The sequence below is a fragment of the Rhinopithecus bieti genome, unplaced genomic scaffold (genome assembly GCF_001698545.2).
Source record: "Rhinopithecus bieti isolate Rb0 unplaced genomic scaffold, ASM169854v2 scaffold_20477, whole genome shotgun sequence".
Lineage (NCBI taxonomy): Eukaryota > Metazoa > Chordata > Mammalia > Primates > Cercopithecidae > Rhinopithecus > Rhinopithecus bieti.
This window is the reverse complement of record NW_016810038.1, coordinates 3,349,578-3,364,515: the sequence shown is the minus strand read 5'-3', so window position 1 is coordinate 3,364,515 and position 14,938 is coordinate 3,349,578. Positions and strand designations below refer to the sequence as shown.

The window sequence follows — 14,938 nt, the reverse complement described above, 5'->3', positions numbered from 1 at the left end:
CAGGGTCCAGCCTCTGCCTGCCTATCAGCCACCTATCCAAAGTCTACCTTCTCTCCAAGCCCTGTTAGGGTCTCTAAATAGCCGGGCTCATTTGGACTGTCCCCTATGTCCAGAACCCTATTCCTCGCCCATCTGCCTGGGTAACCCTCAGCACCTTCTAAGACTCAAGCTTTAAGCAATACCTCCTTTTGGAGTCATTTCACATCAAGATTGTGTCAAAGCCTCAGCTGTATTCCCCTCTTCATTCTCCTATCTGGAAACAACTATTATCCACGTCTCATGTCTCTTTCCAGAGATGGCCTAGTCATTTACGCACAAAATGTATATTTCTTTTTTTCTCACATGTAAGACAGAACACAATATATTTTTTCTGGATCTTGCGATTTGTTTCTCTTAACAGTGTATCTCCAAGATCTTTCCAAATCAAAATATACAGAAATTCTTTATTATTTTTAAAGGCTGCCTGGGGTTTCATGTGGGTGGACCAAATTTGTTTAACTTGTTGCTTTTTGCTGGATGTTTAAATTGTTTCTCATTTTTCACCAGGATAAACAACACTACAATGAACATCCTTACATGTGCCTAGATCATGCTCCTGCCCCTTCTACTTCCAGTGCTCTCTAGGATTAACATAAATATCACCTCCTCCGTGAAGCCCACCTAAATCTTTCCTAAATTGGGTTGGCTGGTTGCCCCACTTGGCCTGCTAGGCAGCTACTTTCACTGCAGCACTTACCATGAGATATTGATGTGTCTGACTTACCCTGTGACTTGTTCATCTGTTAATGTCCTGCACAGTTTCACAGTACCTGATACACAGTAGATACTCCATAAATGTTTGTGAATTCAATGCACATCAAATTTAAACCCCTGACTTTTGGGGCCTCCAAATCTTGCTCTTTTTTTTTAGACAGAGTCTTGTTCTGTCCCCTAGGCTGGAGTGCAGTGGTGCGATCTCAGCTCACCACAAACTCTGCCTCCTGGGTTCCAGCCATTCTCCTGCTTCAGCCTCCTGGGTAGCTGGGATATCAGGCACCCATCACCACGCCAGGCTAATTTTTGTATTTTTAGTAGAGACAGGGTTTCACCATGTTGGCCAGGCTGGTCTCGAACTTCTGACCTCAGGTGATCTGCCTGCCTCGGCCTCCCAAAGTGCTGGGATTATGGGCATGAGCCACCATGCCTGGCTGCTCCATTATAATTTATGTGTCCACACCTTGCCCAGGCTTGCACAGATCAGCCAGGCTCTCTCGCCCACCTTATTCTTAGCCCTGCTTCTTCAGCTGTGCTCCTACTGTTTGCTCTTGTCTGGAACACCCTTCCCTTTCTGAAGCCCCTTTCCATCCTTCAAGGCACAGGTCTTCCCCTACCTCCTCCATGAAGGATGCTCTCATTGAAATATCATCTCTCCCCTTTCTGAACTGCTGCTGCCTTTACAGTCACTTTGGCATATTTTTTCAAGCTCCATTGCTCACTAATTGTTTCCCGTCTGTTGGTTTTGTGTCCCCAGCTAGACTGTGAGTTCTTTGAGAGCAGAACTTCTTTATATAACTCTTGCGTCTCCCACAAGGCTGGGCTCATGGTAGCTACTCCATACTTCTGTGTTGGTCAGTCAACTGGTTCTTTCATGGATTGAGTCAGATCCTGGTACCGACTGTTAACAACCTTGTCCCTGGGGCACCACGGAGGTGCCAGAAATCATCGTGCTGGTAACTGTCACAGTAGGAAGCACGCTTAGATGGGGGAGTCCACTGGAGTGCAGCTCCTCTTATCCTCCTACTGCACCCTACCTACACTGGCACTTCTGCAAGAACAAACCTCTCAGTTACACCACGTTTTATCACTCTAGCGTCTTTATGGACCCCAAAAATATCTATCCTATGGAAGTCTCTCCTTTGGAAGACACAGATAACACATATCTTGGGTCCCCAGATTCTGAAATAGCTAGCTCCTCAGGAGAAATGGAGCACCCAGAGAGAATCAAATGAGACTCACCCAGACCCCCCTGTCCAGTCATATTTCCAGAGATAATGTGACACAGGTCCGACTCAATCAGCCTTGATTTCCATCAAAAAGACATGAAGGCCGGGCACAGTGGCTCACGCCTGTAATCAGGAAAGGAACATGAACAGATTGATATTTTTAGAAAGGTGATGGTTTGGAGAGCATTCCACACCAGGGACCAGCACTGGAGGTGTGACAGCCAGCTAGATAGTCTGTTGTGACTTTCCAGGCAAAAAAGGTGATAAGAGCAGTGAAGATGGAGAGGAGAGCAGACTGTTGATATTTAGGACGCAGAATCTGTCACACTGTGGTCCTGGGTGGTATATTGGCAGGTGGTGGGGGCACGTGGGAGCAAGGATGGTGAATGATACTAAAGGCTCTATTTAGGGGTGCCACTGAAAGATAAGGAATAGAGGAGAAGGAAGAGCATGCTCAGATGGGCAGCCAATGGTTCACCGTTGAGCATGTAAGACACCCAGGCAGCTCCGTGCAATGGAAAATCCACATGGATGCTCTGAATGAGTGGCAGAGTGTGTGCAGGAGGCCCATAGGTAGGCGGGACCTGCCACTGTGGTTAGGTGAAAGGAACAGAAAAGCAAGGACTTAACACGGGAAAATCAAAATTTAGGGGCTGGGCCTCAGAGGGATTACGAAGGAGAAGAACCAGGCGTGACCAAAGTTCCCGAAGCCAGAGGAGTGGGTTTGAAGGAGAGGCATATGGCAGTGGGCAAAGGGCACAAAGTGGATTGAAAACAGACCTGAGGCAGAAATCTGTTGCATGCGAGCACCCAACATCGCTTTCCTTCATTCCAACACACTGATTTCAGAAGAGGCAAGTTTGTAGCCCATTGTGTTTGGGTGGATCAGACCCTGCCACCCTCCCTGAGTTCAGAAGTGGTCACGTGATCCTGGTCTGACCCCTCTGATGATCACTACTTTCTGGCTAAGTTTAGAATTTCGGGATACCAGCTCACACCTGCAATTCCAGCACTTTGGAAGGCCCAAGGCAGATGAATAGTTTGAGCCCAGGAGTTCAAGACCAGCCTGGGCAACATGGTGAAACTCCATCTCTACAAAAAGTCTAAAAAATTATGGCTGGGTGTGGTAGCTCACACCTGTAATCCCAGCACTTTGGGAGGCCGAGGTGGGTGGATTGTTTGAGCCCAGGAATTTGAGAACAGCCAGGACCCATCACTACTAAAAATATAAAACTTAGCAGGGTGTAGTGGCACATGTCCATGGTCTCAGCTACTTGGGAGGCTGAAGTGGGAGAATCATTTGAGGTTGCAGTGAGCTATGATCGTGCCACAGTACTCTAGCCTGGGTGGCAGAGTGAGACTCTGTCTCAAAAAAAAAAAAGTATAAGAATTAGCCAGGTATGGTGGTACATGCCTGTAGTCCCAACTACTTGGGAGGCTAAGGTGGGAGAATCACCTGAGCCTGGGAGGTTGAGGCTTCAGCGAGCTGTGATTGTGTCACTACATTCTAGCTTGGGAGACAGAGTAAGACCCTGGCTCAAAAAAAAAAAAAAAAAAAAAAAAAAATTCAGGGATAAGGATGTAACTCATGACAGGCCAATGAGAGTCAATTCTAGGACTTTTGAAACCACTGGAAAAGAGAAATGCTCAATCTATTGGGTTGCCGTCCTGTGAGATAACAGGGCAGAGCTTCCAGAGAGCAATTTGCCACCTCCTGGGGTTCACTGGCTTGAGAATGAAACCAGCACAAGCAAAGGAAGAGCTGAGAGATAGAAACTCCTCGTTGATATTTTTCCCCCTCTGGATCCAGCCACGCATAGATGTTTGGGCCAACACATTTGCTTTGAAGCTTAAGTCCAGTTGATTTGGGTTCTATCCCTTGCGACCAAAGGAGTCTTGAGCCATGTATGGCCACGTAGCTACTAAGAAGCTGCTGGTTGCACAGGCAGCATCTGGGGAAGGTTGGAATCGAGCCCTGCACTTGCACCTCACACAGATGACCATGAGCAGGTCAGTGGCCATGGCCATGGGAAAAAAACTAGAAACGAGTGAGCTGGCTATGTTTCAATACCTGCTAGCGGAAAAACACAATGATTTCCTTTATGTTTTTCAGGGGTTGAGTCATCCAGGTCAGTCCTGGTTTGGCACATTAACTTATTGTTCCTGCCAAGGGAGATGGTTAAGATGGGAGGGTTGATTTATTTGAGTACACATGTGTCAACATCATCCTGGACAAAAAAGAAGTAAAATGCAGATATGCTTTGCTGGCATGTGTTGTGACCCAAGAGGCCTCTTCTTGGCCTCAAAGACCAAAAGCCATGATGTTAGACATTGTTTCAGTCTTGAACTTGACCAAGCGTGGGCAGGCACCTGGTGTGATGGTGACACAGGGGCCCTGGGAGAGGAGAGTCCTCTCCCCACACCGTGGACAGGGTAGGAGGATTACTTTCTATTGAGTGGTCTGAGACAAGAGTGGTGGGAAGGAGCCAGTTATTTGAAGAAGCCAGTAAGGAGAGCAGAGCAGGTGCTAAGGAGGAGTGAGGAATAGTGAGAAGGCTAGTGTGGCTGAAAAGGGGTGAGTGAGGGGGACAGGGAACTGCCCTAATCTCTCCACCCATTTTGAGTCTTGACCGTCTGGTATTCTCTAGCACTTAATATATTTAATCTCACCTTTTGTGCATCAAGCCATCCATTCATCCATTCCGAAAACATTTATCACACCTGACAGTGATGGGGGCGCTAAGTCTTGAAGGAAGGGTTTACCAAGCACAAGCAGCAAGACACATCCCCCGCCACTACCCCCACCAGGCAGAGAAAGGTCTGGGAGCCAAGTCCTGGAAAGAAAAAAGCTCACCATTTGGGTGAGGCCTGTTGGGCAGGGCTTTGAATACCCAGGGGCACTCCACCATGTGGAGAGCATACAAAACCTAAATGCAGAACTCCAGAAAATACTGATATATGGGGAAAAAAAATTGTAATGAAATCCATGATTCTGGAATAAGTCAGATCTAGTCTTATACTATATTCTAATACAGCCAAGTGGTAGCAGGAACTGAAGGTGTAAGAGAAAGTGAGAAGAGAAACACTTAAGATGGAGACTATTCTATTAATTAGCTGCTGCTGCTGCTTCTTTTTTTTTTTCTGACAACCAAGTAAAGACCATCATTAGTTAATATTAGTGATGCCCAGCTTGGTTCAACTTAGAGAGCACCTGTTTTCTGCTGAGTGTCATTTGGATTGACTGGCATAGGCCAGAGGGAGCTGTTTCAGGGCCTCAATCAGGCAGTGACATGATCAGATTTGTGCTTTGGAAAGGTCACTGTGGCTGCAGGATGAGGAGGGAAGAGACGGGTGGCTGCTAGCAGGCTGCTGGAAAAATGTACATGATGAGAGCCAGAATTTGGGCAGAGACAGTGGAGATGCAAATTCCCTGAAAGCAAAAGTTTTGCTCTGTTTCATTATTTTAGCAGTGCCCGGCAAGAGATAGGCACAGCCACTGGTAGATTTTTAGAAATGCCTACTGTATTGAATTGTCTGGTACTAAAAGCTACGGGACTCCAGACAAAACAAAACTGTTGCCTCTCTCCAGAGTCCCCCTTCTTGGGAGAGGCATCATAGCTGAAGACAGACCTAGGTAGGGAGTTTTCTGTTGTTGGAAATACTTAAGGTTTTGAGGAACTATTTGGAGACGTAGAACACACAACTCCTGTTACCTGAACCTGGCCCATATCTGTCTGTTAGATCTGTGCAGACAAGACATGTGTTAGGCTTGGGGGCTTTTGCTGCTTGATAAACGAACAACCATCTGTCTTTCTATAGGTGGGAGAAAGGCCAATGTTAAAAGGCATCTTTGAGACTGTTTAGCCCCCTCTTCCACATGAGAGTGAACCGCAGACACATCTGGATTCCCAAGGTCCAGAACAAGAAGCTCAGAAATGTGCTTAGATTTCCAAGTGTTCAGTTCTCAGTATCATGCCATTCTCTTTGCAGTTTATGATGCCTTCCAGGGAGAGCAGAGCCCACGTGAGCTTTCCAGCAGCAAGACTACTGTTGTAATAAGTCACATTGCCCATTTGTGGAGCACTTACTCTATGCTGAGGTTGTATAAGGGCTTCACAAGTCCTCTCACTTAAATTGTTTTCACCAAAGGTGTGTGTCCCACTGCTGACCTGTTGTGCTAACCATCCCCTCTCAGTACTTGAAAACCTGCTCCTGCCCAAGTCATGGCCTGGCTTCACTGGGGTTCCCTCCCGTACCGAATGAGATGACAACAATGAAATACTTGTCCCCAAAACTGACTTATTGGATTCGTTGGCAGAATGTTAGAAAGTGGGTATGAAGCCCAAGAAACAGGACGCTGAGCCTCACCAAGCCCAAGGAGTATTACGGAATCCGAACCCAGGCCAAGAATGAGTCACAATGAAAGCTTTTAAAATGTAAAACCATCAACCTAGATTTCAATTCCAAGGAAACACATACTTGGCCATCGGGGAATGCTTTAAAAAAAAAAAAAAACAAAAAATCAAGCTTAAGTTACTTGACAGGAAAATAAAACCGCCAACGAACATTCAAACATAATGATTTACATCCTTCCCCAACTCCCTTCCAGTGTGCGAACATGGACCATGGACGTGACTGGAGCCAGGAGTGCAGGCCCTCTCTGGGTTTCCTCTTCATTAACACTATTTCAGGCACACAATCCCATACCTCAACACAGCCTGGTTAGAGCTGCACGGTGCTACCTTTGGGCTGTTATGCCAATTTCTTGGATTTTCATGACCTCCCTGCTGTTGGGCTCTTGAGTTGCTTGGGGTGGCTGTTTTGGGAATACGAGGGTTTTTCTTCCGTTATTTATGTGTGCAAGCAGTGTTCATTTCGCTCAAAGAAATGGAAGCTTGATTGATTTCCTAAATATAAGAATAAGATTGTCCTGTAATAAATAAGACTGACCAGGAAAGGCGACCACCATCTGCTTAAACACAAGACCAGGAATTATTCTGTTAAGCTTCCTGAACGGAAGGAATGAATGAATAACCATCCTATACAATATTTGCTCAGCACCTGGTAGTTTACAAAGAGTTTTCACTTATCTTATTTGATCCTCACAATAACCCCAGAGAAGTAGACAGGGCACGGATTACGAAAAACCCACATTTTTTTCTTTCTTTCTTAACAGATAAGGGCTCTAAAGGCTTAAAGTCACTCAAGGGAGGTCAGAGAGTTTGGGGACTAAATCTCAGGTCTCTCATTCATTCATGCACATATCTAAAAAATATTTATCCGGAGCCTGTTCCAAGCCAGATGAGACGGCAGTGGGTACAAAGATGAATAAAACACAGTCCCTACGTAGGAAGAAGATCACGTTCTAGCCTGGGGGAGAACGCCAGGAAAAGTAAACAAGACCCCCTGCTTTGCGAGGTGATTAGTGCTGGGGAGATAGGAACGGAGTGGGGACCGTGTTTCTAATCTGATTCTCCTACCGACGACCAGCTCAGTTATTTGCAAATAACTGTCCCCTAAAGGGGCGAGGGGGGAGGCTTGGCCGTGCTACTGGGGTCAGAGCTCGCGGGGGGATCTGCCGCGGTGTGAGGACAGAACTCTCTCTTATTGGGCAAATATTTCCCGGGGCACCGCGCTAAGCACACAGGCTCCCCGAATTTCCCTCCCCAGGGCCTCTGTCTTTGGATGGCCTGTCAGCGCGCCCCTGCAGCCCCCAGCCCGGCCCACGAGGCGACCCGGTCCCCTGTCGCCGGAATCTTCCACCGCTGCGAAGCGTCCCCGGGCGAGTGCCCTGCTCTCCGCGCAGAGCGGAAGCTGGCGGGTCCTTACAGTGAACTCGCCCAGCCCCGCTCGCGGTGCTCTCGATTTTATGTGGGTTTCGTTGTATGCATTTTGTTATTTGCCTCAATGGATATGTTTGACATTAATTTTTAGTTGCACAACGAACGCGCGGGAACATTCTCCGTGAGAGAAAAAGCACGGCGGGGGGCGGTTACCGGCGTTTCCCCCGGTCGTCTGGGGGTCCCGCACGCGCCCCGCGGGTGCCGCTGTCCGGCCGGGGTCCCTGGGTGCGCCGCGGGCACCGGCTTCGCGTCTCCCGGGGCGCGACTCCGCTTTGCAAGCGCTCAGCACACGGGAAACCCTCGGAAAACACACACGTGTGTAAAGTTTGTTGCACGCAGAAACAAAGGACGCGTGGGGGCCGCTTCTGGGGCCTAGGTGTTCTGTTGGAACCCCACTCCGGAGTCCGGCCCGCAGCCTCGCCCGGCAAGGGGAAGCCGGCCCTGCACTGGGAAGCCGGCCCTAAACAGGCCGGGGGCCCGGAAGGCGCAGCAACACAGCTCTGCGCCCTCGACCCGCTCTCGCCGAGCGCTGGGCCAGGCCCTTGGCCTCAGGCCTGCCGGGCGGCTCCGGGCCGGACCAGGGTCTCCGTCACTGGGCGCCCGCCTGTTTCTGGGCGCCGTGCTCGGGCCCGGGCGGCTCCTGCCCGACGCGGCCCCGAGGAGCCCCTGCACGAACCCCGCCGACCCGGCCCGGGGCGGCAAGCCGGGGTGCTTAGGACGCCCCGGGCCCGGCCAGCGGCGAGAAACCGGGCCCGGGACGCCCCAGGGGGCGCGGGGCTCCGGGCCAGGGCCAGGGGGAACAGAGTATTTTTCGCGGGGAGGGGGGGCAGGAGGTGTCAAAGTTTTCGGGAAACTTTTCCACTTGAGGATTCCACGACCCCTGCAGTGCCACCTACAGAAAGCGGCAGCCTGGGGAGGGCGGGCCGCCCCAACGACCCCCGACTGCCAGCGGCTGCGCGGCCAGGCTGCCTGGAGCTCTCGCTTTTTTTTTTTTTTTTTCCCCTTTTTTTTTCCTCCTGGTTGTTTTGTCGGGTACATCTTTTTTTCAGAGTGAAAAAAAAAAAAAAAAAAAAAAAAAAAGCGAGCGCCGGCGCCTGCAGTAGAGCGTGCTTGGCCTGCAGAGGCAGTCGTCTCCAACTTTTCCTCTCCCGCTCCAACTCCCCGCTCCCAAAACTTCGGCTCTCGGGGAGCCCAAATTTGCCTGCCGCGCAACTTCCACTCTAATGCAGGGACCAAGGGCCCTGGCAGCGGTTTGCAGCCTGGGGGTCACGCTCCCCAGGCTCGGGCCTGCTCGCTGGCCTGCTCCTAGTGCCTAGACCCAGTTGGGGAAGACGAAACGGGGCGCCCCAGGAGCGCCCCGGGAGAGGGCGGAGCACTCTCGTGCCCCGGGGCAGGAGTGCAGGGAGCTCCCGCTCCCGGAACGTTGCAAGCAAGGCTTGCGAGATTCGCAGGGGGGCACTCGCGAGGGACGGACAGGAAGAGGGCCAGGGGGGACGCCAGAACCCGGGACCACAGCACGGAAACGGCCCGGGGCTGAGCTGCAGTCAGATCCGGGGATGGAGGGAGCCGGAGAAGAGGAGTGAGAAGGCCGGGGAGGCAGGCCCTGCTGTCCTCCTGCAGGCCGGCAGCCTGCTGGCAGTGGAGGACCAGGCCGCCCAGGAAAGGAAGGGGTCAGGAGGTCGGGCAGGGCCTCAGCAGGCTCAGACAAGGCCCCAGAAGGGAGCTGCAGGCGCCCTGGAGTCCAGGCCCCAGGCCTGGCTCTGGTTGTCCAAAGAGGGCCTAGGCCAGGCCTCTGGTGGGGAAACTGAGTCACAGCCAGACCTCAGGGCACGGCCTAGACGCTTACGAGCCAAGTTAGGGGTAGAGAGCAAAGACCTTTGGGGTCTCAGGGAGTAGGGGCTTCAGGGCCTCCTAGTCTAGAGCTGGATTGGCGAGTTAGACGCTTGTAGATCCAAGGTTGGATTGGGGTGGGGTCTCTGGACGTTGGATCGCTACGCAAGGATTGGGGGGATTCAAGTGCTTAGAGATCGAAGTCGGTCCTGGGTAGGGGAGTCAGACAATTGGAAAGCCTAGGTAGTTATTTGGGGAGGGGTCTCTACGCTTTGGCGAAGGGCACAGCTGCGCCTTTTGGCTTGAGGCCTGAGGCCTTGTCGAGAAGCTTCAGTGAAAGGGTGGGCTGGCCGGGCCAAGAGAAAGAAAGTGAATAAATCAGGAATATAAGTGGGCGGGGGGCCCCTGAGAGGGGGGTCACAAAGGGTGAGACATGGCCACCAGGCGTTTAACCGACGCTTTCTTGTTGTTGCGGAATAATTCCATCCAAAACCGGCAGCTGTTAGCCGAGCAAGTGAGTAGTCACACCACCTCCAGCCCTCTGCATTCACGTAGCATTGCTGCGGTGAGTCTCCCGGCGGCCTCTCCGACACACGGACCGTGTGCACTGCGGCTCTGCCTGTTTGTCTGTCTCTGTCTGTCTCTCTGTTTAAAAAAAGAAGATAAGAATAATAAGACTAAGAATAATAAGATCTCTTGGCTAGAGTCAGGGGCATCTGTAACCCTGGATGGGGAAAAGCGGTGCTGTGGGGCCGCAGCTCCACCTCTGCCTTGTCTTCTTCTCACTTCCGCAGCACCCCCCCGCATCCCCGCCTTGGCGTCACTGCGCTACAGGCCGCCTGCAATTTACATATGTTTTAACGCTAACATTGGGAAGCATTGGGCCTTTCTGAAGGCTTTTGTTTCGTTTTGTTTGAAGCTCCCCTCCCCCCAATAGGGAGCCTCAGTTCGGTCCTGATGGCTGGATCGCGGGACCGTGGACCCAAATCCTTGCAGATGAACGACTCCCTCCCCAAAGAGGAAGCAGTTGTGTTGTTGTTTTGTTTTGTTTTGTTTTCCGCCCGTTTTAACGGTCCCGCAGCCCTCTGTGTGGCCTTGTTCCCTATGAATAATTGTGTCACTGTTCTTCCTGGGGCTTGGGTTTGTGAGACTCAAGGTGCTAGCCTCTTCACTTTCCATTTCCCAGACGGGAAATTACGCTTTCCTCTCCATTCGAACTTCTTAAAAAAGCCTGAGGAGGTATATGTGAAAATTAACCCTCTAAAGTAGCATTTTTTTTTTTTTAATTAGCCAGAACCTTTAGTTGGCCTAGTAGGAGCGTTTTTTAAGGGTGGTCCTGGAAAATTACTGTTTCTGGTTTGTTTTAATGGGGCTACTTTTCCCTTTCTGAGCCACAGTTTACTGCTTTGTTAAATAAGGGGCGAGTCTGGATGATCTATACCAGACAGTGATCGTTAGCTCGGTAATGTCTTCAATTGAAAAGTGAAGTTATGAAACTGGCTGTAGTTCAGGCTACCTGCTGTAGGCAGGCTAGGTTGGAATAGAAGCAGCGTTGGAACAGGCGGGGAATAGCCATCCCAGGACCACATTCTTGGGGATTATATTTGATAGGCAATTTTGGAAACCCCGCATTTATTTCACCTCTTAGGGACTGTATTGCCAGTTCATTTTTTCTTTGTGATTTTATCTAAATGCTTCAGGAAAATTTTGCCATATGTCATGATTATCATGTCTACAAAGACAGTTTCTCCTTTTGTAAGTCACAAGTGGAGAATGTGTTTGGCCATATAACTGATAGAAAAGTGATATTAAGCCATATGAGCGGTTTCAGGAATAAAAGCATGTAAACTCAGGTCAAAAGCCTAGAAACAGGGACAGAGTGTGTGTGAGATTTCAATTAAGAAGTTGAAGGGTTTTACATTTATAAATTGAAAGGAATGACATTATATTGAAATAAATGTAAAGATGTCTGGTAGCATAGAAACGGGCTAATTCTAGCGCTAATTTTGAAGAAGAAATAAGAAATCGAGTAGCAATTGGATGAATACAGTTCCTTAATGGAACTTCAGTAATGTTAAATAAGAACTACATGTTCCTTAAATGACTTGATTTTGTGCTGCCTCAAAACAACTGAAACTGATATTAAGATTTCTAAGGTATCAGTTTTAATCGATTGAAAACATATTGTTTATTTTTCAATTTTTAATCATTAAGGTTCAAAATACCCTGAACCTTTGGGTAACATGAGGGTTTTTTTTTCCCCCCTCATTTAGTCAGACGGTTTAAAAACCTAGTATCTGAGACAGGAAGCTTTTTAAAAGTCCTTCTCTGAATCAGACCACTTTAGAAAATTATTTTCTAAGTTAGGCAATTTAAAAAAATATTTAAGCTAAGCAAANCACTCGCGAGGGACGGACAGGAAGAGGGCCAGGGGGGACGCCAGAACCCGGGACCACAGCACGGAAACGGCCCGGGGCTGAGCTGCAGTCAGATCCGGGGATGGAGGGAGCCGGAGAAGAGGAGTGAGAAGGCCGGGGAGGCAGGCCCTGCTGTCCTCCTGCAGGCCGGCAGCCTGCTGGCAGTGGAGGACCAGGCCGCCCAGGAAAGGAAGGGGTCAGGAGGTCGGGCAGGGCCTCAGCAGGCTCAGACAAGGCCCCAGAAGGGAGCTGCAGGCGCCCTGGAGTCCAGGCCCCAGGCCTGGCTCTGGTTGTCCAAAGAGGGCCTAGGCCAGGCCTCTGGTGGGGAAACTGAGTCACAGCCAGACCTCAGGGCACGGCCTAGACGCTTACGAGCCAAGTTAGGGGTAGAGAGCAAAGACCTTTGGGGGTCTCAGGGAGTAGGGGGCTTCAGGGCCTCCTAGTCTAGAGCTGGATTGGCGAGTTAGACGCTTGTAGATCCAAGGTTGGATTGGGGTGGGGTCTCTGGACGTTGGATCGCTACGCAAGGATTGGGGGGATTCAAGTGCTTAGAGATCGAAGTCGGTCCTGGGTAGGGGGAGTCAGACAATTGGAAAGCCTAGGTAGTTATTTGGGGAGGGGTCTCTACGCTTTGGCGAAGGGCACAGCTGCGCCTTTTTGGCTTGAGGCCTGAGGCCTTGTCGAGAAGCTTCAGTGAAAGGGTGGGCTGGCCGGGCCAAGAGAAAGAAAGTGAATAAATCAGGAATATAAGTGGGCGGGGGGCCCCTGAGAGGGGGGTCACAAAGGGTGAGACATGGCCACCAGGCGTTTAACCGACGCTTTCTTGTTGTTGCGGAATAATTCCATCCAAAACCGGCAGCTGTTAGCCGAGCAAGTGAGTAGTCACACCACCTCCAGCCCTCTGCATTCACGTAGCATTGCTGCGGTGAGTCTCCCGGCGGCCTCTCCGACACACGGACCGTGTGCACTGCGGCTCTGCCTGTTTGTCTGTCTCTGTCTGTCTCTCTGTTTAAAAAAAGAAGATAAGAATAATAAGACTAAGAATAATAAGATCTCTTGGCTAGAGTCAGGGGGCATCTGTAACCCTGGATGGGGAAAAAGCGGTGCTGTGGGGCCGCAGCTCCACCTCTGCCTTGTCTTCTTCTCACTTCCGCAGCACCCCCCCGCATCCCCCGCCTTGGCGTCACTGCGCTACAGGCCGCCTGCAATTTACATATGTTTTAACGCTAACATTGGGAAGCATTGGGCCTTTCTGAAGGCTTTTTGTTTCGTTTTGTTTGAAGCTCCCCTCCCCCCAATAGGGAGCCTCAGTTCGGTCCTGATGGCTGGATCGCGGGACCGTGGACCCAAATCCTTGCAGATGAACGACTCCCTCCCCCAAAGAGGAAGCAGTTGTGTTGTTGTTTTGTTTTGTTTTGTTTTTCCGCCCGTTTTAACGGTCCCGCAGCCCTCTGTGTGGCCTTGTTCCCTATGAATAATTGTGTCACTGTTCTTCCTGGGGGCTTGGGTTTGTGAGACTCAAGGTGCTAGCCTCTTCACTTTCCATTTCCCAGACGGGAAATTACGCTTTCCTCTCCATTCGAACTTCTTAAAAAAGCCTGAGGAGGTATATGTGAAAATTAACCCTCTAAAGTAGCATTTTTTTTTTTTTAATTAGCCAGAACCTTTAGTTGGCCTAGTAGGAGCGTTTTTTAAGGGTGGTCCTGGAAAAATTACTGTTTCTGGTTTGTTTTTAATGGGGGCTACTTTTCCCTTTCTGAGCCACAGTTTACTGCTTTGTTAAATAAGGGGCGAGTCTGGATGATCTATACCAGACAGTGATCGTTAGCTCGGTAATGTCTTCAATTGAAAAGTGAAGTTATGAAACTGGCTGTAGTTCAGGCTACCTGCTGTAGGCAGGCTAGGTTGGAATAGAAGCAGCGTTGGAACAGGCGGGGAATAGCCATCCCAGGACCACATTCTTGGGGATTATATTTGATAGGCAATTTTGGAAACCCCGCATTTATTTCACCTCTTAGGGACTGTATTGCCAGTTCATTTTTTCTTTGTGATTTTATCTAAATGCTTCAGGAAAATTTTGCCATATGTCATGATTATCATGTCTACAAAGACAGTTTCTCCTTTTTGTAAGTCACAAGTGGAGAATGTGTTTGGCCATATAACTGATAGAAAAGTGATATTAAGCCATATGAGCGGTTTCAGGAATAAAAGCATGTAAACTCAGGTCAAAAAGCCTAGAAACAGGGACAGAGTGTGTGTGAGATTTCAATTAAGAAGTTGAAGGGTTTTACATTTATAAATTGAAAGGAATGACATTATATTGAAATAAATGTAAAGATGTCTGGTAGCATAGAAACGGGCTAATTCTAGCGCTAATTTTGAAGAAGAAATAAGAAATCGAGTAGCAATTGGATGAATACAGTTCCTTAATGGAACTTCAGTAATGTAAAATAAGAACTACATGTTCCTTAAATGACTTGATTTTTGTGCTGCCTCAAAAACAACTGAAACTGATATTAAGATTTCTAAGGTATCAGTTTTAATCGATTGAAAAACATATTGTTTATTTTTCAATTTTTAATCATTAAGGTTCAAAATACCCTGAACCTTTGGGTAACATGAGGGTTTTTTTTTCCCCCCTCATTTAGTCAGACGGTTTAAAAACCTAGTATCTGAGACAGGAAGCTTTTTAAAAGTCCTTCTCTGAATCAGACCACTTTAGAAAATTATTTTCTAAGTTAGGCAATTTAAAAAAATATTTAAGCTAAGCAAAATAATTAAAAATGGATAGCTAAAGTATACAGTTTGGAAAAATAGATACGTCAGGGTATATACAGATACATTTAGCCAACTCACGGTTTTTTGA

General features: G+C 49.1%; 1 protein-coding gene across 12 annotated transcripts in view; it reads left to right on the top strand.

Annotated features, from left to right (window-relative positions):
* Window positions 1-9,956: 9,956 nt before the first annotated feature.
* Window positions 9,957-14,938, top strand: part of STX16 (syntaxin 16) — a 30,452-nt gene continuing 25,470 nt past the window's right edge. For 4 of the 12 annotated variants that reach the window (XM_017891199.1, XM_017891198.1, XM_017891211.1 and 1 more), the window contains exon 1: window positions 12,062-12,997. In XM_017891199.1, the coding sequence (XP_017746688.1) occupies window positions 12,866-12,997 (132 nt within the window). In that variant the 5' untranslated portion in view covers window positions 12,062-12,865. Of the gene's footprint in view, window positions 10,170-10,196; window positions 10,221-12,061; window positions 12,998-14,938 lie in introns of those variants that run through there. The other 8 variants (XM_017891203.1, XM_017891201.1, XM_017891202.1 and 5 more) reach the window with 6 other exon arrangements.